The sequence below is a fragment of the Gobius niger genome, assembly GCF_951799975.1.
Source record: "Gobius niger genome assembly, chromosome: 1".
Classification (NCBI taxonomy): domain Eukaryota; kingdom Metazoa; phylum Chordata; class Actinopteri; order Gobiiformes; family Gobiidae; genus Gobius; species Gobius niger.
The window spans coordinates 62857900-62885682 of NC_136852.1; the positions used below are offsets into that span (position 1 = coordinate 62857900).

At 41.4% G+C, this 27783-nt stretch overlaps 2 protein-coding genes across 3 annotated transcripts in view; one reads left to right on the top strand and one right to left on the bottom strand.

The window, feature by feature from the left end:
• pebp1 (phosphatidylethanolamine binding protein 1) overlaps positions 1-27783 on the top strand; it is a 136991-nt gene that overhangs the window by 38260 nt on the left and 70948 nt on the right. The gene's annotated exons all lie outside the window — the stretch shown is intronic.
• Positions 2724-27783, bottom strand: part of ksr2 (kinase suppressor of ras 2) — a 79383-nt gene continuing 54323 nt past the window's right edge. The window contains exons 13-22 of one of the 2 annotated variants that reach the window (XM_079572251.1): positions 27603-27644; positions 24759-24831; positions 22545-22593; positions 22045-22406; positions 15716-15812; positions 15493-15626; positions 13844-13978; positions 11895-12024; positions 10868-11001; positions 2724-4163 (exon numbers count right to left, since the gene is read on the bottom strand). In XM_079572251.1, the coding sequence (XP_079428377.1) occupies positions 4157-4163; positions 10868-11001; positions 11895-12024; positions 13844-13978; positions 15493-15626; positions 15716-15812; positions 22045-22406; positions 22545-22593; positions 24759-24831; positions 27603-27644 (1163 nt within the window). In that variant the 3' untranslated portion in view covers positions 2724-4156. Of the gene's footprint in view, positions 4164-9427; positions 11002-11894; positions 12025-13843; positions 13979-15492; positions 15627-15715; positions 15813-22044; positions 22407-22544; positions 22594-24758; positions 24832-27602; positions 27645-27783 lie in introns of those variants that run through there. The other variant, XM_079572250.1, reaches the window with a different exon arrangement.

The following is a 27783-nucleotide window of genomic DNA, read 5'->3' on the forward strand; positions in this document are numbered from 1 at the left end:
GGAACACACAACACAAAAGCATACCAACTTCAAAACACTATCCCCACTGTGAAGTATGGTGCAGGGAAAATCATTTTGTGAGGCTGTTTTGTTGCCCCAGGGCCTGGACAACGCGATATCATCAATAGAAAAATTAATTCATAAGTTTACTAAGATATTTTGCAGAAAAGCCTGTGAATAAATGAATAATAGCCCCTGTATTAAAGGGGCTAGATGCAAGTTAGCCATTTTATACTCACTGCTGCCACCTCAGGTCAAACGTGTAACTGCAGCTTCTATATTAAACTCATGCATGATGGCACTTCGGACCCGAATTAACACCTTTTTGAGTGACAGTGCAGGATTTTAAAGGTCTGGGCTCATTCTACACATTAGGACATGACTGGAACATGTAGGGGGAGGAAAATACATAATTGTAACATTTTTAAACTCCGTATAGCAAGCTGATCATTTTTTTGCAGCAATAACTGCTTTTCTGCAGTTGCAGTTTAGACGTTCACAACGATCAGGATGAATCTTGGACCATTCCCCTTAACAAAACTGCTGCAGTTTAGTGATATTCAGGCGGTGTACTTACTTATTCCTCCGTGTACTTACTTATTCCTCCATGTCCTTTGAATGTTTACATGGCCAACAAAGATGTTATAAAATATAAATGTTTGGGTGGTATTAGTTCAAGCAGACAATGTTTAACCATTCTTGTAATTTTTAAAAAGATCAGACCACATTTTATGTCAAATTTAGGCAGAAGAAATTCCACACAGTGTACTTACTTTTTCTTCCCACTGTGTGTTATTTGCAGGCAACATAAAAAGGATCTTTTTTTAAATACATCCATTAGCAGTCCGGATTTTTACAAGCCATTCTGTTCTTCTACTGTCCACTCTTTATTTGCATTTCTACCTGCGCACTCTTCCAACAGGCAATGGACAACATCACATGTGACCTGAGCTCTGAAAGTCAAAGTGCGCTTCTCTCTAATTGTCTTAATTGCTTCAGTGATCATTAGACACTATAGCACAGAGAAGATGAGAACAGGAAGGTTCAAAACAAAAGTAGTTAACGTGGACGTTTAATGTATACTGTTTACCCACTGTGGCTTTTATTGCTAATATATAGGGGAAGAGTCTATGGGGAGCTAATTTGCTATAGAAAAAGTACAGTCGCCTTTGATTGGGCTCTATAAAAAGGCGGTCGTCAGCTCTTGGGTGGCTTTCAACATTCATTTAGCTCTTCCTCCCTTGCCGCCCAGGGCTTCATTTATCAGTCGGGACAAAAGCTGCGTGTTGATTTCTAAGTTAGCAGACCATGTAATAGAATCAATTAAGAGCGATCATTTTGGGGGGAACGTGTGATTGTGTCCACCTGCGTAGGGTCCCTCTCTGCTTTATTTCACCCGGGAGACGTCTAGAAGTGGAGGAAAGTTAGAAAGAAGGAAAACAGCACTTTCCATACAAACTTTACAAACAGCCGGTGTGCTTACATACACAGGGAAAAAAAGAACTTGTGTGACAAATAATATTGAGATGGGGGAGGGGTGCCCTTAAACAAGGCACTTGACCTTGGAAGTGTGCAGATGCAGTGCTCCGTCAGCACGGGGCCAGCAGATGTGCACCACAGTGAGTCCAACCGAGGCACCATCATGGGCAAAAACAAAGAGGGACGTGTGATGGACAAACCCATGCTGGGAGTGGTGCTTTAACTCATACACTATAAACAAATGATAGCACTGTATAACTTTTCTTCAATTTACAACACTTTTCTGGCAAAATATAAACAAATAAATACATAAAACGGACTCCTAGCACGTCAGATAAGGTCGAAACTTTTAGACTAGAACTTTGCAATCTAGTATTACCAGTAGGTGTTGCATGTTCACACATGCTTTAGGACTATGTCATGATTTATTTCTCTGAAGAAAAAAAAAAGTACTTTTAACCTTGTCACATGGACCATTAGAAAACCACATTCAATTTATTTAATTACAGTGTGACTGTTGAATTAAAAGTGAGAAAAAACTGCCTGAGAAACAAAAGGTCGCCACGTGGATTGAACTGGAGTTGCTGCAATTGTTCAGCCCAGGTCTAGGTTCAACAACACTGTGGGCCAGATCTTGTTCTAGCGAATTGAGATTTTTCGAGTGGCGGAGCGATGCGCTATTCGCCTTCGCCACTTGCGAGAGGGCGTCGCAAGAGGAGGTGACTGCTTTGATGGGAGCACTGCTGACATTCATTTACTCGTTTACATCGTGCTGCCTTGTGTTCTTCCTTAAGCATTGCAGGCTCTTACAGGTCAAACTAGAAACTTTATTAACCGTGAACTAAACATTCATGTCATGTCTCACTGTGGCGCGGATTGGCACTGGCTTGGTTGTAAATGTGAACAAAACAAATGCACATGTTCACCCCCCACAACCCCTCTCCCTCACCCCTTCCCGGCTGCGGAGTCTGATTGGAGGAAATCGGCTCTTGTACACACAACGCCCACATACTTCCCACTTAAATTTGCTAAGTGTGGAGTGGCAAGATGTCAAAGTCCGCTCTCAAAATGTTATGACCTGCGTTTCGCAACACAAGACCGGGCCCATTGTGTCCAAAGAATGAGATCACCTGATGACCTGAACAACCGGAATGACCAGGTTATTCCAGCAAACAGATTCCTTCCCTGTTGGCACAGGCATGCGGATAATCCGGCCATTGTTAAAGAGTGGTTCAGGGAGCATGAGTCATCATTTTCACAGATGGAATGGCCAACACAGAGTCCAGATCTTAACCCCACTGAGAATCCTTGGGATGTGCTGGAGAAGGCTTTGCACAGTGGTCACACTCTCCCATCATCACCGCAAGATCTTGGTGAAAAAATAATTTCAACACTGTATCTTTTAACACGCGTGTTAAAGGAGGTCCAACCAAATAATAGAGCGTGTGGGGCGACTTTTTTTTTGTCAGGCAGTGTAAAAACATTTAGGGGGAAAAAGTAAAAAAAAAAAAAAGATGTGGTGGGACTTTTTTTTTTAAACAAACCATTATGTGCACCCAACAACAATGTTTTATATATAGTGAGCACAGCCTCGAACATTGTGCAATCTTCTTCTTCTTCTGTTAATGGTACCAGCTTTACAATCTCTCTGAAGCCATCAAAGCTTTACAACTGGATTTTGAATTTATGATGCTGATGGTAAACCACCGATAAGAACCTTTAAAAGGTAACAGGGCCTGATCTAATCATCCTGCTTCTACCGTACATGTCAGAGTCATGTAGAGTCACATGAATGAAACAAAGCAAACACAATAAAGGTCCAGTGCTTTCTCTCATTTGGCTGAAACAGTAATGTTAGTTTAGCTTCCATGTGGAACAAACATTGTTTTTCAAAATAAATCAAATAACTTTAATGAAATAGCCCTAACATAGCACTGTTGTTTGAGTGAACCAACATCAATGGTTAGCCACAAAAATACCAAACTAGAAATGTACGAAAGCTGCATGTTCCGCAGAGAGGCTTAGGGATGTGTTCACACTTCCTGTGTTAAGCCCGCTTGGAGGGAACTCTGGGGAGTTTCCTGGAAAGTCGCAAAGCCGCTTCTCTCCGTTCCAAGGTGTACATCAGCAATCAGCTAATGCAGACTCCAAAGAGGACCAAGTATGAACACACCCTGAGAGGTCTTCAAACACACTTCCTCAAACCATCGCCTCGTAACACATTTCCATTCAAATAAACATTGTGCAATTTTGTTAAAACATTTTCTTTTTTTTGCTGATGCTGAAACAGGTTTCCAGGGTCTGCGCTAAAACAAAACGCAGAGTAGCAAAATGCACAGGTTTTGGGGGGGGTGAAAGCATATATTGCAGCTGAAGGTAAGTTGCAGCATGGTATGAATGGCGCTGTAAGCATTGTATTTGGGGAGGAGAGGAGGAGGGCCTCAGGCATAGAGCGGAGAAGAAGAAAGGCCTCTTTGTTAGAGCGTCTGCAGCAAGTTTTTGTCTTTAAAAAAATGTACGAATCCTAAAGCGCTAAAGGGTCCAGCCGGGTCGTTTTTGTAGATTGTAGGGTGTGCAAGGGGAGGGTGGGGGGTGGGGGGGTGGGAAGCAGAGCAGGACAGGAGAAATAGAAGGTGGATGGAGCAGATGGGACGCGAGGAGCTTCACTGGTGCTTCGTTACAGCCTATAGCAGAGAATGGAGAGAGAGAGGGAGGGAAAGAGAGTGGGGAGAACAGAGACAACGTTAACCACTGGATGTTATCGCACACACAAAAAAGGCAGGAGACAGGCTACAGTTGACACAAGCAAGACATGGAACCCAACCGCACTCATTGTGTGGACATTTTTCATTCTCCTGACTTTGAGCTGGAGCTTTAGCTTTCGGCCAATGTGCTGTGAGATGCGGTCCGCTGAGGCTAAGCAGGTGCATCCTTTGTGAATTATCCAAATGGAGGAGAGGAGTTATCAAGAGGGTGGAGAATGAAACCATTTGGAACAGCGAGGAGGCTGTAATGGCATGGACCACTCCAAGTGCTCTGGCCTGCACCACAAATTAAACTGTGGTTGGGGAAAGTTGGACTTGCTTCCTAAGGATCGAAAGCAAGCTTGAGTAACTTTCTGTTTGGATTAATTATTTTGATCTTTTGGAGACAATTGGATTTCTTAAAATTGTTTTTCTTCTGCCAAAGAAGCGGGTTTCAAAATGCGTTGCTTGTTGTCGGACCATAACCAGACACTAATACAGAGGCTTGCAGCTTTATTTGGCCAATGAAATGCACAGAACAAAGAAATCCCAATGGATGCAATGACTATGTCAAGATAATGCAAAATTATACAGCTGTATACTCAATGAACACTGAGGGCAAGTACAATAGATGTGAGTGAGTGTTAGCCACAGTGTGCTGTGCGTGAAGTGGCAGATGGGCCAGCTTCGGGCTGCTGGAGGGTAGAGCCGGGTCACATCCACCATCCTTACATATTATGTAACGATTATTTTTGGCCACTACAGTTCAAACCATGTGGCTCTTGGGCTCTTAATGTTAAAGTTAGTACAGTTTGACTAAGCCAGGGTGACAGGTTCCTTATTCTGATAGACACATGTTAGGTCGTGTGTTTGTTTTTGCTGCTTGCTTGAGCATGATCATGCTGAAGCTGGAAAAGTACTGTAAATTGGACTCTTGGCAAAAGATTGTGCTCACAAATGGCAAATGGTTTGCATTTGGATTTGGATGAAAAATGTTAGCAATATTACAATGTATCAAAGAAAAAATGTCAAAGTAAAGTGCTTTTATTGTCATTGGAAACTGTGTCAATCAAATGGGGGGGGTTAGTCCTGAGCTGCTATGACTACACGTGCAGCATTTATAATCGCCATAGGTTGTTTTTTATTGCACATTTAAAATGCCTATATTACCATAACCAGTGCTACAAACATTTTGGTGTGAGAGGCCTAACATTAAGGCTTAAACCTGAATTACTATCAGAGGCACACAAAAATGCACCTATGAAAATATTAACTGCAAAGACAATGAGTCCCTTTGTTTCATGTACTGTATGTTTCATTGTGCGGCAGGTGGAAAAGGTTTGGACACCTGTGGTGTTTACTTTAGTGTGGGTGAGCAAAAGTCAGTTCCTGATGAGGTGTAGTTCTGTTTAAGTGTGGACCTTGTGCCTGCAAGTACACTTAACAAGAAAGCAGTGAAGCCTGACAGGTTGGTTATTCGACATTTCTGCTCTGTTGGTCATTGGGCTGGTTCAGATTGGGTGATGTGGACTTTTACACCTCGCTGGCTGAAAGAGGAAAAAAAAAGAAGAAAACCTTGAAGTGCAGACGGATCAAGCTCTTATCTATCTACTCATTTATCTGTCCACCTTTCTCTCGCTCTGCCCTCAATAACCGGGCTCCCTCTGCTCAACCTGTGAGTCACAGGTCAAACGGTCTGAGTGAGCTCACTGCTGCTAGTTTTACATCATTTTTAATGGTCAGATGAGGCATTTTTCCTGCTGCAATTGAAGTGCATGGGAAAACAATAAATCTCTAAACATGCAAAATAGGGTCATCTTCCAGCTATCATGGGTCATGACCAAGTTCCTAAGCATTATACTGGGATCGCTTATTGTTCCTGACAAGTTGCCCAATGCGGTTTCGGCCTGTCAGTGTAATGCTCATTGCAGCTTTTCATTTATTCATGAGAATGTTAATATTAAGCTGGAGATAAAGGTTATGCTAGTAATAAATACAGTACATGCTATTATTCTGTTTCTTGAAGACTATGGGGAGTGCATTATTGGTCCTGTCGGCCAGTGGTTCCTAACATTTTTTGTATTGCTGATCCCTAGGACCTTTCATTTGGGCTCCATGTATAGAGGAATCCTCCAGCCAGGTGATTCTGACCATCAGCCTGAGCCTACATGTGGAGATGGGTCCCCGGGCGCGGCACTGCTGTCGCCCACTGCTCCTTACGGGCTGCCCCAGCGGTATCGATGGATGGGTCAAATGCACAGGACAAATTTCCCTATGGAGTAAGATATAAAGTATACCTGGTATAAAGTGTACCTGACCTTACCTAGCTAAAGAGTGTTATGAAATATTTAGAAAGTGACCAATTAAATCTACTTTTTATTAATAAAAAGGCAATGTTATGTGTCCAAATAATGCTAAACCACTTAAATTAAATCATTACTACAAACCATAATATAAATATTTTTTTCCAATGAAAACCATGTTTTTTTTAATTAGAAACAATTCCAAGTACCCCCGCCAATTACCTTTTAGTTACATTTTATATTTAAAGTTGTAATTTATGAACTAAAATACTGTGGTTTTAGTGTCCTGTTTGCCCCATCTGAGATCATCACGTGACTCGAAAAACTGATATAAGGTGTAAGAGAACTGTCAATTTACTTCCGATTAAATATGAAAGATCTGGGTATCGCTTTATATTAGGGGTGCTCATTAAGTAAAATAAGCCATTAATAAGTATTAGTAATCTGCCTTGAGTTACGGGTTAGGGCAAAGGTTAGGATTAGGATGAATAAGCATATTAATAACTAATCAGCATCTTATTAATATCTTTACAAGCATATTATTCATGGCCGTTACTAATGTTTAATAATGCCTTGTTAAGTGTTACCAAGATCTGTTATATTTAATTTGTAGCCCATCAAAAACAGTGGCTTTTAAGTAAATGTACATTTGAATACAAGAGTGTCTTCAAGAGCACAAAACAATTTGACATAAACTTCCTGAGCACTTTGTTTATTTTGAGTTTTTATACATTTTATTGAATCTTGTGTATTTTTTGCATATCTATAGAAAATTGGACAATGTTTAACATGCAATTTTAGTTCAGTTGACAGCTCTCTTAGCCCATACAAATGCTGACTGAGTAACTAACCATATAATCAAAAATCCTCTTGATGTTTCACTGATTGATGCCAACATAGTTTATTACCTGGTTTATCAAGTCCAACTGATGCCTTGGGGTTGTTGTTGACAGCAGCTGTCACTGTAAATTCTTTAGCTGCCGGGTGAGGTGTGTGCAGAACTACTGCTATGGCATTGACATAACATTCAGATCATATCATTTTGATTTGATTTTTAACACGCTAAAGTAAATTATGTGTCGCTTTTAATGGTCTCAACAATAGACTCGCACTCGCACTCACTTATGGGCGATACACCAGTGATTTTCATTTTGTTTGCGATACCACGTTAAGGTTAAGGTACAATTTATTAATCCCCATAAGGAAATACATTTTTTCTTGTAATAATATGATATTGATATATAATAATTTTAATAATAATAATACAATAATCTATATTGATCCGCCCATCCCTACATTCATCCTGATATATATGTGTCATGATTATTGCTAATAATAGCATCACTGATTCTTTCTTTCTTACTGAGCTTTCACAGTAGACTTTTGCCATTTAAAAGAAAAAAAATAGCCTTAGTTCTTGGATTTTATCAGGCGCGCTAAATTCTTGTAGTCAAGGATAAAACTTAATATTGCAAAAGGAAAAAAAAAAACCTACCTTGAAGAAACAGCCATATAAAGCACACACTGAAGGCCAAAAGTTCTAAGACATAACATTTCCAACCAAAGTAAAATGCACAAAGGAAATGCTACAATAATAAAGATGACATAAATGAACAGAAAACGTCCAAACTGAAAAGATCTTTTTTTATTATCATTATTGTCAAACACGTTGTAAAGAATGAGTGCAAATAAAGAGCTTGAGATCAAAATCTATACTCGTCACATAGCCATGGACCATAAGGCATCATTAAATACAAGCTTTGAAGCTACCATCTACAATACAGGAACAAAGAAGCACAGCATCAGTGCCATCAAAGGAAACGGAAAGGATATAAATTAATTCAAACCAAAATCAACATAAACACAACACAATGAAGCACACTGAAAAGAAAACCACAAGCAATAATATTTCACGACAAAATGCAAAAAGTCTACAATCTCTTCATTACACTTGGCACTACGCTAGATCTTTGAATGTTGTCCAGCTCACGTCACTGTTCTAACGCTTAACTTAACGCTTATTTGTCATTACAAGTTTAGCCTATACATAATACCGAAACAATCATTAATCATTCTCCCAAGCAAAGCTGTTGAAGTTTGCAAAGCCATTTACAGTGTAGTTAGGTTTTGAGACCAAACTGCAGAAAGTGTAGCAGTTTTTTCCTCAATTGGTGTGTTTTTAATAGTCCATCTCATGCACATAAGTTCAAAACAGTATAAATATAAATGATCCACTTACAGCATTTGAATCCAAGCAACCCCCCCCCAAAAAACATAGACTCCCCAAAACAGCAGCAGATTGTTTTGTATGCATTTCCCCACATTGTGAAGATGGCATGGTGGAAATGGCTATTCACTATGATTGGATTGTCAGTATCTGATATGTGTGGCTGGAAAGGATCAGAAGCAGTATACAGCTGAGTGAAGCTAAAGCCTCAATCTACGTGGATATGAGCCGGGTTCTCTAAAACATATTAAGGATGTATTAAGATGGAAATCAGAAGGAGATACATAAAATGGCCTGGAGTGCTCTTCGGCATCCTGATATATTCTTGTGATGTCAGTATGAACATAGAGACATGCACAGAAGGGGTCATTTCAATGTGCACATCAACTGTTAGTATTATTTTGTTTATTTTAACATGTTTTATTGTGAGCCAGTGAAGCAGTGTTAAAGTGTGTGTTTTTTAATTGGAACACTTATATTTTAAATCATTGTATACTTACTTCATTCAAAGAGTTTCACATACTGTCTTTGTGTCCTGTGTACACACATACTTCCTCCTCCAGTAATTACAATGTGGCTTATTGTTACACAATAGAGAAATAAGTCGTAAAATATCATGTGAGCATATACTAGGATCAAAAAGCATGATTATATATTTGTATTGCACTTTAAAAGCTTGACAAGCTTCCCAAAGTGCTACACTGTTGTCATTACTCATTCAACCTCCACACATAGTGGTGGTAAGCTACTAATGTAGCCACAGCTGCCCCAGGGTAGAGTAATGGAAGGGTGGCTGCCAATCTGCACAATCGGCCCCTTAAACCAGCTTCAGTCGCTCACTCACTAACTACACTCATACACATGCCCAAGGACACAATGACAGTGTGCAACAGTTGAAGCCGCAAAGTTACACTGCCTCCAACACTGCTTTGAGTGGCATCACTAAAAAGTTATGGACATTAATTCAAGTGTGCTTAGGTTTCAGGTACCGGCTTTCTTTAGATTAAATATGACCATAAGGCCTTCCTTTCACTAACAGTCACACTAATACTATGCTGGATATTTTAAAAAGTCATTATCTACACACCAAAGATTCAAGTAATTTCTCCCTTAGGCAGTCAGAACCTATTTCACTCACAATATCACATTTTCTAATAAGCCAACCTATCATTTTTGTTACTGGAGACTCAAAATGGTAATGTGTGAAATTACAGCTAAATATATCAAAGCCCGCACTGGCTATATATGGTTAGCTATATGAAGTTTAATAATTTAGGTATATTTCAGGGCTCAGTGATTTCTGAAAGGTAATTGGTTCTGCGACAATTGGGCGGGATACATTCCAAGTGTCAGCGGTTTTAAAAGAGCAGCGTGGAGCAAGGGACCAGCAGCTCTTCTTCTAAACAACATCACAGTTTAAATGCTTCACAGAGAGTTAGAAAGTCAGAGCTTATCATGGGGTCAAAGTCCATAATTGAAAACCAACGCGTGCAGGGAGGCTGGCTTCTTCACATTCATATGGTACAATGTAAAACAAAGACATACTATGATAAATAAAGCTTTTCAAACAATGTGCAAACATCCACACATGAGGTAATTGACAGAATGGACCATGGAAATGGCACGACAATGCTATGGAAAATATATACAGTGTCTTATGTAAAACAGTTACATTCATTCGGAGCAAAAGAAAAAAAAAACATGGAATAGACAGTTGTTCTTGAAACAGATTCGTCAACAAATAACAAAGAAGATACATCCAGGAAAGAAATGCAGGAAATTAAAACTCCATGAAGGGAACAGGTCAGTACAGCAAAACACAAAAAAAAAAAGTAAGAAAAGGGAATTACAGCATGGTTCAAAGCAAAAAAAAAAGAAAAAGAAAATAAAGATATGAGTCCCATCTGGTTTGAGAAGCCGGACAGTCCCTTTGTCACACACGTCAACACCCAAATACCACAGTCGGGCAGTTTTCGTCACGGGCTGGCCTTTCGATTCAGTGCATTATTTAAAGTGGAGGTGGTTAACAGGAGGAGACTTAGTTATGACCTCTTTTTATATGTACTTGTTGTTGACTGTTTTGCAGTTTTATGTCGTAAACTCATTTGACATACTCAGCTGACTTCCAGAAGTGCCCCGGATGCGAAAGGCGTCGGTTCCGTTTTGGCAACTTTTCCAATAAATCCACCAGTTTGGAGAAGCTGGGCCTCTCCTCCGGCTCGTACGCCCAGCAGAGCAGCAGGATGTCCTGGTATACGAGAAGGATAGGAATTATTGATTATGGTTTAATGCGGAATTTGCTTTTACAAAATGACTGGACTATATTATTGTATATTAAGATTCACAGAGAAGGATTGCTTAGGTACTAGTAGTAGGCTGGCTCAATTATGCAGATTAAGGGAGGGGCTAAAACTTCTCATAGATACAGACTGCAACTAGGGGGCGTGGCGAGGGGGAAGGAAGTCAGTCATGGAAATCTTTATTTTTACACTCTTTAAAGACATTGGCAGACTATAAGCATATATAGCACAAACACATAAAGTCAATTCAAAATCAGGTCATTATGAATGTTTTACAGAGCAGCACGTCAGCCATGAAGCTCCTGTTAGCATTCTGATCAGCATTCTCTGTTATTTGGTGGAGTAATCATAGGTGAAAGAGTTCTTTTTTGTCTTATTTTTCCCCCTCGACTGAGGCCATTTGTGGGTGTTCCCTAAGGTATCTATTGGCACCGCCTTGTTAACTCTAAAACTATTCTTGACTCCTGTTGTTGTGTGGGTATCAGCTACACCGGTGTTTAGAATTAGGCTAGCAGATGATGACTTTGGACAACCCTTCTCCTGTGATAGAAAACTCCTGAACAACTGAGCGTCATGGAGGAAAATAATGCCAAAGATGATGACGATGACAATGATGGTACTTATCTGCTACAAAATACAGAAAATAATGATTACGCTAAAGACTGACAAGAAGCTTTTCCAAAATGACTCAAGATGGGTAATTGATTTTTAAACATGCTCATTAGACCGAAGACGGGCTGGGGGGTTTCTCCTCTAATCACTGATTGTTTACTTCAGAAAATAATGGATGAAGTCATCTATGTAAAAGTCTTTCCAATGTCAAAAGAGACAATGTTCTTACCAATATCTCCTTTCCCATGCCTGTCTGGGCGAGGTTGGGCTTCACTCCAGTGCCAATCTGCCAAATGATCACCTCAGCCGGCTGACTTTTGTAAGGCCACTCACGTGCATGTAACTCATACCAAATAGTGCTGAGGAAACAAGAGTTTTGTGGTCAATCAAAGGTTCATTAAACAGTTACCGCTTTGAATGCTCATACAAGTCCAGCGGCTGAAGAGTGAAAGATCAACAGCGACACACTCTTGATCCTGAAGTTGTGCTGATCCACTCAGTGCTGTGAACTTTAATTAACATAAAGCAACCTGCTTATACAGAAAGAAAACTGTTTTTAGAGCATCTTTGACTGGGCACACTTGAGCTGTTTAAAAATAGCTCCTTAGCCATAGTAGGTGAAATGACAGTTAATGAATATGTAAAGGAGCCATGGGGGTCACCTCTAGACACAAGGGCTAACAGAGCAGCTGGACACTGCGCCAAGGCACTCTTCCCCTCAGAGTGAGACACTGACGAATGCTCCATATGGACGACCATCTGAAAATGCAATTGTGTTAGGAGTCAACAGAGCAGGGTCCACCCCCAGCACTGAATCAGGGACTTTTTTCATCGCCTCAGGTCATGGTTTAGAGTGGATTTTGGGACATCTTGTTTTGTATGTTTGTTACATAAATGTATGTCAAGGATGATGGTGTACACAATATTTCAGTGACATATAAATATTGAAATAAAGTTATCCTACCACTATCCTATTGAAGCCTTAGTGAAATGGTGCACTGGGAGTTATTTGGGCAGACACCGCCTGTGTGACTTCAGAGCGCAGGTCACAGGTGCTCCTTCTTTCTTTCTCCTGAGTCTTTTCCACTATATTGTCCGCTGATGACGGCTGACTACCTCTTCTGCTCACTCAAAGGAAAACAGCTGTTGCTTCAGGCTCAAACCTAAAACCAATCTCAGACTTTACAGCTGAGTTTTGCCTGGTAAACAGCGCGATGGTGCCATATACCAGACAGCAGATGTCTTGAAGCCCTCGAGATGGAGCTTACCATGTGTTCAATCATGGGCCCCACTTCAACGTCAAATCTCTCTCCTCCATTCTCGCTCCCCTTTTAATCAAATAGCTGAACGCTTCTTCACCATTTGCAGATTTACAGATCCTCTTCCTGCAATCATCCAATCATATTTATCACTTTGGGCTTGATCACCTGTGCCTCCTGTAGCTTTCCTATGGGCCAAACAGTCACTCATCAGCATGCTCTGTATTTACACCAATTAGCTTGTTTGGTGCAATGATGAAACATTTCCTTCCCCTCTCAGCATCTCAATGATCCATCATCACCAGGGACCCGTTAGTAAGTTTAATATGGATTTATGCCAACGAGCAGAGGCCTAATTGTTTCTGAAACAGATGGGGCTTGAAGGTCAAAATCTGACCACGTCCCAACAGAAAGATGAATGTCTACTGTTGTAGTTCTGAGCTGCCTCTAATATCCGACGTTAAGTGAGTGATTAGCATTTAAATGCCAACTTATTTAATTATCGACTACTTTGAATAGTCTCCTGAGAAATCAATCATCTCTAAATGATGCAAGAAATCATTAATGGACCTGCTAATTCACGTGCCTCTTTTCAGTGTAAAAACAAAGCATCATATATAATTTGTATGATTGTCAGTTGCCCATCTGCATTTCCATACAAGTAATTGAAGTCATTGTACCATTCAGATCTGATTAAAACAGCATTTTAATTATGACTTCTTGGCGTTGGTGTTCTTGGTGCCACAGAACAGAAAAGTTGCCTTTGTAACTTTTTAAAGAGAAAATGAGGCCATTTGGACAACTGTAAACAGGTGGAAGTCAGGGCTTTCCGGATGTGGACAAGGCGGCTAGAAAGTAGTGGTGCAGTAAACACAGCGAGAGGAGACTGTCTGGACAAACATTCCCACGTCAAACTCACCCAAAAGCGAAGACGTCGGACTGTTTGGAGAAGGGGAGTTTATCCTCCTCGGTGTCGGGCGAAAGCTGCTGGATGATTTCTGGAGCCAGGTGACAAAGCCAGCCGCTCGGGATGCGCAGTTTGTCCTCTCTCCGGCTGCAGCGAGCACATGATGGTAATCAAAGGGGCGGAGGTAGTAGAGAAGTTTAAATAATTTTACACTACATAGATGTCAAATAATGTATGAATTTCATATAATTATGTAGAAAAGTATAATAACAGGTAATTGTTTACACTCTGATAAAGGAGAACATGCTTAAAATAATACCTTATTAAAGGTATTGTTCAATTGTTTGCTTTAATCAGACACTAATTTGCTGCAGTAAACAGTCCTACTTAATACAAATAAATACTGTTTACAATAGATCAGGCCTAAGTGTAAACACTATCAGGAGATTGGCTCTGATGAAGGACGCTTTTCGCCCAGGCCTGATTTGAGTCTTGAGCAGATACAGTGATTACTGGTGTGCTCAGGCATGACATGGTAATTTGAACATAATACACTCTCCATTACATTTGATAGAAGGGTTAGAGCCACTTTACACAACTGTGTGATTGCCTGCGCTTTATTCAGGAAAGACCACTTGGATTTCTTTCCCGTCTTTGACCCTGATAACTCATTCTTTGCTAAATACTTTTGTTCCTCTTTCATTCCACCCGCGCACTGACATTTTTGTAGCTTCCATGGATTTTTGACTTTTGGGTATTTACAAAAAGAACAGCTGAAAGCACTTCAACAAGAGGTTACCTTGAAAAACGTTGCCAAGTAGTATATGTCATGTCCAAAGCCATGTTTCATCAAAACAAAACAAAAGTACGGGATTCTTATCTGATATCTAGTCGGTACACTAACAATTAACTTTCCACACTTAAACATAAAAGTCAAATATACTATACTATGCTGACATTACGCTGTGATTTTGGTTAAAAAAAAAAATCTATATAGTGTCACTTGGATAGAGCAATACTGGGTTAATGTAGGCTAATCTGGCCTCGTAAGTTCGCAGGCTGTAACACATACACTGGGCACATTGCTGACCTCGGTGTGGTGGATGTTAAAATTAAATAAATTGATCAATTAAAATAAAGTTGCGTGACGGACGCAAAGCAACTTTATAGACCGTCACGTCTTCTGATGAGGAAGCAGAGACAGGGACTTGAAGGGGAGACTCTCGGTAACTTCAGCAATTTGAAAAATGTTCTAACTTGTTTTGCTGTTGCGAAAGATATGATTTGTGATCAAGAGTCTTTTCCATGAGCATCACCATTTGAGAGAAGACAGAAAATATGAATTGGAAAGCTAATACGGTAATCACAGTAATGCGGAACACGTTTGGTAAAAGTCTTCACTACAGGCTTAGCAGGAACTGTAATTGTAATTGTGCTTTCCTGTAACAGTGAAAACCTCTTGACAACAGCCAACCTAAGAGTACACGCTCCACATTTCAAAAAAACAGTGAGAACTGAAACATGCCTGTAAAGGGCTGCGTTACTTTAAAATAGCTCGGCGGCATCTGTTGCTATGAGACAGTACAAATGAGAGCCGAAAGAGTAATTATTTTCAAATGTTTTTCATTAGGATGGCTCCGACGTGTGCTGAGCATAATTACCTGCCAGCCTGCAGAACTCCTGATATGGTGAAGAGTCCGAAATCAGTAATGACCACTTTTCCGTTGTCATAAAACACATTCTTGGACTTCATGTCTTTGTGGAGGATTCCTTTTGCATGGAGGTAGCCCATTCCCTGAGAGAGGCACAGCGAAGTGTCAAAGATAGGGAGATACTAGAACAATTGTACAGCGAATGTCAAGATTCAGAACTGAGTTGTCTCACCTTCACCATTTCTTGTGCAATCTGTCGGGTTTTGTTAACATCCAGCATGACCTTAGCATCCCGCACGACCGAATAGAGCGTCCTGCCTTTGCACAAGCTGTCGGAGAGAAGATACTATTAATACATGAGAATAAGTCAGGATTATAGACTGAGAAAAGAGTTCAGACTGCTGTGATAATAGCAAATTCCAAAAAACCCCAAATGAACTTCATGGAATGCATTAGGTTTTGAGGCATTTTATGAATCGGGTTTTAGCTTCTTGTTATGTCACTAATGTTCACTAATGTTCGCTAATGTTCGCATTCAGAGTTGCTTCTGTGGTATTTTTGCTCTACAAAGTGTTGCCAAGAAACAATGGCGATGCTAGAGTCATGTGTGCAGCATCGTGAATGCCACTCGGCCCTCATGATTATGCAAATGTTAGGTCTCTTTTGTTTTCCCAATAATCGTTTTGGTGAGTTTATATACAGCGGTTTTGGCACCAGCACTGTGAAAAGTGGACATGGGAAGTGCATTGTTTGTTGGAGTTTTTAGATTCGAATTCGAAGCGTTATAAATCAGTATCATCGAATGTCATCAACAAAATGTAAAGCATGAAAATAGCTATAATAATAATAATAATAATAAATATCTTGCCTAAAATACAAACAAATGAGCAAGTGGGCGTGTTTCTAGCCTAAAAGGTAATTTTAAAGCAGTACTAAGTAAGTCATGCCCCTAGTGGCCACAAGCGCCACTGCAGGTGTTGTAGCATGTTGCGTTTATTTACTAAATTTCTAAATAATTGTCCGTAACAGTAAATACTACGCTAACAGAAAAGACAAAGGGAGAGAGAGATATTGCACATCCAATTACACAATGGAGATAATTTTTTTCACTCAAGCTTGGCTGTAAAAATTGTTTAAGTGGTGCTAGCCAGCAGTTAGCTTTGCCCGTTAGCCTGTTAGCTTCTTCTTCGTGATTTCATTAGTCTGAATTGGGGCTTCCGACCCGGTGCAGGGAAAGTTGCAATTGTGGTTTTCTGGCCAGAGACACCAGGGGGAGATAAAAGACCCCCCAAGCATCCCATCAACACTTGTACTACCCCAGAGGGACTACGAAAAGGATTTATTGTAGTAAACTTAGTACTGCTTTAATGAGAACTACATACATATATATATATATATATATATATTTACAATTGGAATAACATTTTACAGTATGTAAAAGTTGTTTCTGTGCATTATTGGTTATGGTTCTTGATTATCCAATCAGAAAGCAGACTGAGCCTCACACTTTGGGTTGCCAGATCCTAAGGCTACACCCAGGATGTAGTAAAATACAAGCACCTGTTCCCAATAAAGTCCTAATTAGTGCAAGTGCAGCTTCAATTTGTGGAGTGTCAGCTTTCAGGTGTGGCACGGCAGGTCCATGGGAACTACTTTACCTCCTGGGTAAAGATAAATGTGCCAAACTCTTTCAAACTTGCGCCACAATACACTGTAACCATTCCAAACGATTCCCCTTCAGTCTAGTCCCAAACCTAAATGTGCTGTGTCTGTGTAGGCCAGTTCATCAATGATATTGTTGGTACATAGTAGAGGAGTTTAGAGGGCAAGTGACTTCTGCTTTCATTTGTATTCCCAGTTCAGGGCTGGCTATTTACTGAACGTCACTCACTGCTCTCACCCTCGTGACCTCTTGTCAATCCTTTACTTTTCCATCTGACAATAAAATGCAGAATGCTAGACAGTGTCCTTGCTCAAAAACAAGGTAAGGGGACTGAAGTGCAACCAAGTGGGCAAGGTAAAATTCAAAATACTTTAAAACATCTTTGCTCAGGTAGAAGTAGATACGTTTATGGTCAAAATAAATTAATAAAAAATACTGAAAGTGAAGTGTGTTAGATACAAAAAATAAATAAAATGCAATCTCTACCTATAACTACAACATTCAGTGTTTTTTGCAAAGGATTTTTGAAGTGGGTGGTGTGGTTAGTAGCACCTCTGCCTAGAGCAAGTACAGGTGGTCTCCGTGGAGGTTGTGGGATCTTTCTGGCTTCCTACTAGCACAGTATTGGATCAAACCTGGCCTGAAGAGTGCATACAAGTACAAATAGTGGAGCTTCGCCGGTGACTGGCCAAGAATTGGTGTCTTTAGGCAGATGGGGGGGAGGATAAACAATAAACAGAAGTACAGGACTAGAATCGTTCCAAAATAACCCGTCTTTTAGTGATGCAACGTTCATGCTGGAATCTAGTCTTTTAGACACATAATAATGTAGAAGTCTTCATAGCGTTTTTCCAAAGAAATAAACAATAAAATAACAAGATGGTACGGCCAATGGCTCAAACATATCTCATTTGCTTTTTCTTTCTGTTTTGAATTAAGTTTTCAGAAACAGCACAGCAGCTGGCAACCCGAGTGGATGGTTTTCCATTAGAATTGAACTGGCATAGCTTCCCATCTTTTCTTTAATGGTGGCGTAAAGTTTTATTTGATGCAAAATTCAAAGAGCAAAAACAAGTCCCACTGAAAGTTTGGATGGCTTTAATAAAAAAACAAGCCTCTCAGGGATTAGTTCTCACTCAGGTAATGAGATACCAAGCAGGTTTCTTAAAAAATATATATAAAATGAACCATGATGTCTTTCGAGCTGCTCTTTGAAACTAATGGATCCCGAAGATTCCCAAACGCTCCCACTGAAGAGCCACAGACCCCATCACTGCCATTCTTTTCAGCTCAGCTTAAATCAAAGTTGTTTTCTCTTCCCCACCAAAACAAACGGTGAAGATGCGGTGTGTGAGTGTGTCAGAGACTTTGAGACGTTGTTAGAGGGTAAAGTGTCATGACTGGGGGCTGAGACAGACGTGGGACCGCTCTGTGCCAAGGTGAAACTGGTACACAGCACGCTTGTGGGGGTGGTGCCACAGAACTGGAGGGTTGCCATCACGGTGGCAGTATTAATAGACAGCACCACACGCACACATCACCTCCCAACTCAAGTCCCTGGTCCCGGCTGTGCGGCGCAGGTGACCGGCAAAAGACCCGGAGCCAACGGACCATGAATATTCATTAAGAACAATGACCTGACAGCGACTGCATTTTTAGTAGCTCTTCCCTCAAGGTTTTGTGTCATACTTTGTGCCTCGTACTAACAAATGTTGTAAGTGCATGGGCTAGAAACTAAAGTGCTGTAACTTAGCTATATTTAGATTAAAGTGCATGTGGCTGGTTAGATTACCCCTTCCAGCAAAACCGTTAAGATTTTTGCAAAAATATTGAATCTAGATTTCTCTAGTTTGACATTTTTCCTCTTTATTGGAAATGGGCAGAGGATGTGACCTAGAACGTGAACATTCTCGAACATAAAAAAAACGTTTCTTTTAGAACTGACACTGTAGAACTATGATGAACACTACACTGCTGATTACTCCAGGCTCCTGTTAGAATGTAAATGTCTATAACACATATGTAAAACAAGGCACTCCTCGCTTAAAAGGCGCTTGTACTCGTCGAAGAGTCTGTAGGAGTGATTTTAGACTATAGGTGAACAACAACACCTGTTGCTATTGTTTTCTGCAATCAGCATCCAACATTTCTCAGATGCAGCCAACTCATCTGTCAGCTCATAGCAATTTCAGCTGGCATGAGCTGCAATCACGCATTTCAATCAATGAGTCAATCACTGGTTTAGCACATATTTACAACCTGAGAGACAGGTTTTCTGTTATATCCACAATAGCACTCGTTCTTAATTTACTTGAAAAGGTAATAAACACATTTCTCACACAGAACAAGCAGGATTTAAATGTTGATTCTTGTTCTTATCGTGATATAAAAATTGTAATGATCACTGAAGCCCCTATTATCATTGTAGCCTATGTGGCATTAAAGTAACAAGGACTTGATGTGTAAACCAGCTTTTTTGGATGGAAAGTAAATGCCCAATAACACGTGCATGAAATTTACAAAAGGCTCAAAGGCTCAGATATTGAACTTTTGTCCAGACTTGGAGGTGTAGGTGGAGCAACACTCTCATAACTCCTCTGCATGCTTTGTTACAAAGACGCCGCTAATAGTCCCACTGGGAGCACTTAGACTGCGTCTCCTCAAGAATAAGCCTCAGAGCATAGGGCTGGCACTGATGGCCATTCTCATGCCAGACACCTGTGGCAAAAAGCACCACGGAGTGACTTCTGCTGTAATCTGCACAAGTAACTTAGCTGTTGCTTCCAAATGAAGTCAAATTAGGCCTTTGAAGCCAATGGGTGCAGACAGACTGACGTAATAAAGCCTGAAGTCTGGACTATATTTGGAACACGGTCAGAGTTTAAGACGATAAGTTTGCAGTAGTTCAGTCTAAGTCTGTTTAGGTTGAACTGAAATGAACCAAATCCCTTAAATAACACTGTATGATGCGTGTTCAGCTTTTGGCAAATTTTGTTAGACTGGAATAATGCAGACATTACATAGCAGCATATCAGTCACATACTTCCAAACAATGAAAATATTGAAATGAAGGAAAATGTGAGTCACTGTATGAAAAAAGGATGAGCACAGTACAGGTCCTTTGGTTTGTACTGGTGTGAGTCATGCCTGTAAGAGTGCATTTCAGCGGGTTTCGGACTGTGGTGCTATGGGAGATAAAGCTATGGAGAACCTACTTTCTGTTTATTACCAACTTTTTTTTCCGCTAAAATAGAAGCACAGCTTTCTTTGTGACATGTAAGAATCAGGAAACACATTTACAACTGCTCATTAACAGGGCGTGGGAATTTTTCCATCAGTTTACCCTCTGGTTTTTCCCCCCAAGCCCTGTTCCTGAGCAAAAAGTTGTTACTGAAAGGTGTGTTTTTTCCTGATTCTTTGATTTGACTTGGGTGACAGTAGAATAGTTTTACCACTTTCCTCTGACACTTTACATAAACCCTGCCCAGTCTAACCTCCTGCCTCTCATGGACACTCGAACACGCCCTTCCAAACACAGTTGCCGTTTCACAGAAACAGACTTTTCACACAGAATTGGAATCCTGATCCAATTCAAAGTCCACTTCTCAGCAAGTCTGCTGGAAATCCCCTGAAGAGAACTTGTTCCACCCGTTTAACCGAGAATGCATCAGAGGATGACCTGTGCGTACTCTGCCAGGTATTGAGCACGTGGATCACCGCGAGCCTCCTCCCTCCTCAGCGCGCACTGATCCACGCTCCGGCTGATCAACAGCTGATCGTGCCCGTGGAAATAAAGAGATGTGATCCATTTAATAATCTTTATTCATCCCCAGAGAAGTGTCTCCTGCTCAAGATGTTTTTTTACTGGGTTTCTGAGCAGATTTGTTCAAACAACTTTGGTCATGCTTTCATTTTCTCGCGATCAGCAGTCTGTCAGGCTCATTGAGTTGTCTTGTGTACGAAATACGCGGTATAAATAAAGTTGTGTTGCAGAGTTTGCATACTTAGGATTGAGAAAGGGCCAGTCTCTCCCCTTCCCGGACCCGTGCAGTGTGGAGTCAGTGGCGGCAGATACATGGCCCCTGCACCACACAGGTTTTAACCTCCTGCCCCTGACTGTTAGGAGAGATCTCCAGTTCACACTACAGTACAAGCGGCCCCCAAACCCGACCCCAATAAATAGTAGTTCAAGTGTGTTTTGGAATGTGCAGTACTTTGATCTCTGTGTCTTGTTTATTGAAGTTTCTCATTTCTCTGATCGAAATGCCTGGGTTCTGCATGGCGTTTCATACGACCACAGGCTGCGCTCCCCCTGTCACAAAGCCGGGATCTGCTCTTTCGCGTCCTCTTGCTCGAGCGAATGGGGCTCCTCCTCCTCCTGTCACCTGTTAAGCGTTGTTCGCACGCTTGTGTTTGGACAGAAGCGCAAATCACATCGCCTCGTCACGTGATCGGCTTCTGCAGGTAATTATTCACACGCCTATCGCTTCTGACGTAATTGGTCTGAACGCGCGATAAGCCTTTCAGTGGTGTGGGACTGAATTCTGAATACTGATTCCTAATTAAATAAACCTTTGGCATTAAGAAAGATCTTTAGGTCAGAAGGCTGTTTTATTCACGCTTGCCCTGTGTTATAATTAAGTACATCCTTGTTAATCCAGTCCCTGTACAGCCGTGGTCTCTAACCTGTAGCTTTTTCTGAGTTGCTCCTCAAAAGCTTTTAAGAATTACACATAGGTTTTGTCAACCAAAGCGAACACATATTGTATGCATCATGTCACATTTATAGATACATCTCCAAAGCATAGGAAGCTCTTTGCAGTAAAAATAGCTCTCAGAAAGGTTGTACATTGTGTCTGTCTGTTAAAAGCTTGCCTCCATCAAAGCGAGATGTTTACCTGGTGATGATGGCCAGATGGGGCGGGCTCATGCAGGCACCCATAAACAGCACCACATTCTCGTGCCGGGTGTTGCGGTAGGCCATCACCTCGCGCTTGAAGGCTTTGAGCTGGTCCTCATTGTCCCGTTCAATATCAATCAGTCGAATGGCCACCTCCCCGTGCCAGCGTCCGTGGAAAACCTTGCCGAACCGCCCTTTTCCGATCATCTCTCCGATCTCGAGCTGCTCAAAGGGGATGTCCCACTCCTGCAGGAAGATGCTGGTCTGACTCGCCTTGCGTGGGAAGTTGCGCGCCGATAGGAGAGACAAGTTCATCTCCTCGAACTCATCACCAGAGTCTTCGTCATTGCCCTCTTCATTCTGGGGTGGACGAGCAGAATTGTCTCGTCACATTAATTGGATTTTGACAGAATGTGTAAGAAAAGCCCCGCTGTCCCACATTTATTCAATTCACAGCCGTAGTAAAAAAAAGAATGTAAACATGAAAAGTGAACTCACATCTGATGTAGGCTCCACTTCAATTTGAAGTAAAGGGTTGCCCTCATGCCTAAAAACACAAACAACATGAAAATATTGTTTGGAGAAATCAAATCACTTATCGAACAGAAAACAGAAAACAGAGCACCTTCGAGCTCAGCCTTAATCGCTGAACTGATTGCTCACTGATTGTACTCCAGTCTCACTTTTCACTGACCCATGAATATGTGAACGCTGTGAAGTCTGACAGCCCCAGCCAGTGCTGCGATATTTCATGACGGGCTTGTTGGCTGTGTATAAACCATGCAACGATATGTGTGAATGTAGTGTACACTATTTTGTTTTGTATAGCACCCATTGTAAGTACTCTATGTTGGTGTTAACATGGTTACCTATCTGTGCCAACAATTACGTCTACACAAGGCCAATAATGCCTAATACTAAATGCAGCGATAGACAAGCCAAATTAAAACTCTACAATTCTACAACTTGGTTCAAGCTGCTGTGTAGATCACTAGAGGGTTCCATCAGTTGTAACCTCTCATAACCTTTCATCTGTATATCTCCACGCCTTTGCAAAGCTTCTGGAATGTGAGACACAGGTGAGGCCGCGAATAAAATAATGTGATTCTTGTGGCGCCAGGGGCCCCTGGCTCTGGTTGGATGGGCTCTATAATGAGGGAATCCTGCCGGGCGCAGGGGTCTGAGACAGGCCCTCATTAACCCTGGGATGGGACTATTAAAGCCACAGAAATGTGCAGCTGCCACTGCAGCAGCCGATAAGACAAGATGAGGGGCGGGAGTGACAATAGAGATAATTAAATCGCACCGACAATGTGCTCACATTCAGATTATCAGTGAGATTTGTACACCAAAGACCCACATTGTTGATTTGAACATATTGTCCTGTCACTCGCCAACCAACAAGTGTTAGTTTTAATATATCTAAAGATTTATTTTAAAGAAACGTGAATGTATTCAGATAATCTATTCAATCCCCTATGCAAAGCCAGTGACGTGGAACTGTAATAAATAGCACATGAACAGTATACAATGGCATTAAAGATTAGCATGTGTTTTTAGACATTCCTTGCAGGGCGTATTAGACCACTCCCTTTGTCTGTGACACACAACAAGATGATGATGAAAAAACTCGAGACTGCTGCTCAGCTCAGAGGAAACCTCCACCTTTACTGCTGGCCTCATTCCAGATTGAGCCTACACACGTTTAAGGCAGATCAGTGATTAATGTGATCTTTTGGCTTTTCTGCCAATAACCAGGTTACTGCACATTCAGCAGCAGACAGTGACTGGGACAACGATGGGTTTAATTCTTTCATGTAGGAGGTGATTATATACTATTGGCTCTCATTAATGTTAACATTTACAAATATGCTCATTATGAACATGCATGCTCTGTAAAAAAGTAAAGCCTGTGTAAATAAGATTTTCTTTCCCCCCAGAACATACTGTAGTATAAGAAGTATATCACTAACTGAGGACAGCAAACCTTTGTAATGTACACTAATGGATACTAAATACATGGCATTATTTGTGGCATTTAGTGGCATTTAGTTAAAATGAGGCTAGATATATTATCATTTGAAAACAATGCTAATTAGCCCTGAGAACCTCTCTGTACAAACAATTCTGTGAATTACATAGACATTCTATTTCCTTTCAGCATTTAAGAACCTTTTAAAATGGTGTTGGTATTTTGTAATTGAATTGTCTGAAGCTTTATTTACTATTGATTAATGTATGCCTGTCTATGTCCACGTAGACCCTGCCCACAGAAGCAGACTGTCTTGCTCTGTTTCTTGTGATAGATTGAGATCCTAATCTAATTAACATTTGGGTCGAAAAGCATCTCATCACTCCACCTCCTCCTCTTCCGGTTGTTTTGCTCTGACCACTGGCTTCCTCAAAGATCCAGTGCAAATCCAGTTGGCATCCCAAGTGTAGCGTAAACGAAAGGCCATGTTAGCATTAATCTAGTGGCTGTGATGTCAGCCCTCACATTGAAATCGTCACCCAAATGTCTGTGCTCCAATAACTTTGAAGCGGCTGGTGACCAGTGGACACGGAGATAAAGTGGGGCTATATCCAAACAACAGTCTAAATTTCATTGACATATTTTTTCAGCAAAACTAAACTAAAATTTGTTGTAAAAATGTGCACAAAACAAGACAAAACTAGAAGACAGAATCGTATTTCATCGTATGCCGCACTTACCCTGGTTCAGACAGGACAGGGTGCAGAATGACCTGCGGGGCTCTGCTGGGGGGAGCTTCTGGAGGCGTGACATCTGCAAGGGAAATATTCATTTCGTTGAACATATTAAGTGCTCTCATGTTTGAGGAAATACATGCTCAAGCGAGGTTCACTAATCTGTTTCCATTACAGCGAGTGACTCAATTACATGTGCAACATTTACTGCCAGGAGAGTGCTTACCATAACCGTCAGGCCAAAGCCATTAGTTTACAGCACTAACAATAAACGAATAGTAGATACAACACTGGAGTTATCCAATTTACATGTATGTTATTGCATTAAATATAGTTTGTATGACAATGTTGACGTGTACAGTTATTATGATAATGGTCTGTCTTCCAGTAAAAAGCAGAAGATGAAGATGTTTCTACTATTTTATAGAAGATAAATATCGAAAGAAATGCACTCTGGAAGAGGCTCGCGACCCACTCAAAATGGTTCCCACTTTTGTGTCCTGACCCACCAGTTGAGACCCACTATCCTCTACTGCACATTGCAACCCATTTTGCCTCAATCTGGATGATATTGTGCTGGTAATGGACCAAAACAGAGTCACTTGCATGTACTTCTCCCCCGTTATGATACAAGATTGACTCACAGCTACGGGGGCGGGGCTTTTGCGAAAGGTCAACTGTAAGGTTTTCTATTCAGGAACTAATCTCCCATTCATTCCATCTCCACTGTGCTTCATACAGCCCTCACTCACCTTCAAACACTACAGACTTCTACGTTAGAATGCTGTTTTTAGACTTTAGCTTAGCATTCAACACTATAATCCCACAACAGTTTATACACACAGTGCTCCACCTAGGGATCAACACATCACTGTGTAACAAGCTGTACATGTCGGCGGCAAGTCCTCCAGAACCTTCACACTGAACACTGGGTCCCCCAAGGCTGTGTGCTGAGCCCCCTCTTGTTCACTGCTGACCCGTGACTGCCCTCTCAAACCTCTTCATCGCAGACAACACAACAGTGGTGGGTCTCATAAGCAACAGAGACGAGACAAACTCCAGGGGCGAGGTGAGCAGTCTGGCCATGTAGCGCACACAGAACAATCTCTCTCTAAATGTGAGATTGTTCTGACAAAAGAGGTTGTTGTGGACTTTCGAAGAGCACAGCATGCTCCTCTAACAATCAACGGTGCTGCAGTGGAGAGGGTGACCAGCACTAAGTTCCTGCGTGTGCACATCACAGAGAAGCTCTCCTGGACCATACACACTACATCACTGGTCAGCTGAGAAGAGCCAAAGTCACATGTGCATCTTCTACAGAGGGACTATAGAGAGCACCCTGACCAGCTGCATCCCTGTGTGGTACAGCGAAGCGTGGGAGCAGCGGAGAAGATCTGCAGAGCCCCTCTACCCTCCATTAAGGACATGTACTCCACCCTTCTCACCTGCAAAGCCTTCAAAATGACAAGGACCTTATGCACCCATCATACAGTCTCTTCAAGGTAATGCCTACAGGGAAGAAACTGTGAAATCCATGGGCCTGGTGCAGTTCTATCAAAAAGCTGAACTTCCTCCCTCCCTTCCCTGCCCCCCTCTGTGTTTCCACCCCTCACCCACCACCCTCTGCCCCACACTTCTGACTCTTTACTTTAATCCAAGGTGGGTTAAGTGTCAAGGGGCGTATGCACTGAAACTCTTTTGTATCTTCGCGTGTGTCCCTGTGGACTGCGCAATACCACCCATTGAGTGCAAAATAACACAGTTCAGAATGAATAACGGTCGGCTGGCGCATGTCTGAATAAACATGGGAGGATGTTGTCACCTGCCATGGCACTCTCTACTCTCTTCGGGCGCAGCTGCATTTCCCTAGAAGGATGCCGCATTAGAAGCTGGCACAGTCCACTGACAGGGACAATGGCCTGGTTTTGCTCCAGAACCATTTTGTGTTGGGATGCTTGTATGGATTAAGTCCAATAATGTGCAATGCAGGAAGTTCAGAGGCTTTAAACAGCGCTGTGTGGGATTTGGAACTGGGCAGTCTGTCTCTGATCATAGGACAAAAAGGCTGCTGTTGGAGATATAGCAGAACGGATCAGGAGGTCGTTCGTAAGCCTCTGGCAAAAAACACATTTAAAAGTGCCAGATTTCCACACTGAAGAACTTCATAGATGGTTTTCTGACTGAACAGAGATTAAATTGTGGTTTAATGTGAGCTGAAAAAAAAAATATATTCAAAACATTTTTGTTTTTGTATTTATCTATTTCAGCATGAAGGGGAGTGCAGATATATTTAAGAGAAACTTTAGTCTTGTTTTAACCTGATTTCAGTCTAGTTTTCGTCTGTTACAGTCCTAAAACAGAACATGGTAAAGTATAGTACTTCGGTGGAAAAAAATAAGAACCACTGCACTAGGCTATCGTGCAGCACAGCTCCATTTGTTGTTATGATGTCTTTTGGTAATTGCTGTTTCCCACTGTTTCTTGGTTGCTAGGAAAGAGCCGTGTAATCTAGCTGAAAAGCAGACAATCACATCTGTGTGGCCGGAGCGGACACCATCCGTCGAATTTACGCCTTCCCCCAAAACCTCCCTATAACTCAATTACACGTCTCCTTCTCACACCACTTCACACTTGTGAGCTGTAAAAATGCTGCCAAATGAGTCGAGAGCGTGAGGCATGAGAGGCCTGGGCACAGACAAGTCATTAGGAGGCCCCAAATGAGACAGGGTGTGGGGGCAGACCAAAATAACGCGGCAGCATTAAAGAAACTGTCCTCCTTATTCATTCGGAGCCTGTGCCCGGCGTCATGGCTAGGATGGTTCGAGTAATGATCAATTAGGAAGCACCTACCTGGGAAAATGAACTGCTGCTTGTATTTAAAATAACTGGAGGCTGCGGAAAGAGAAGAAAGGAAAGTTAGGGTTACAAATATGTTTTCATAGCCGGATAAAAAAGTGTTTGTGTATTATTTGCAAGAAATTTGTGCACAAACGTTTTGGAAAACAGATAATAAATGTGTGTTTGAAATAGA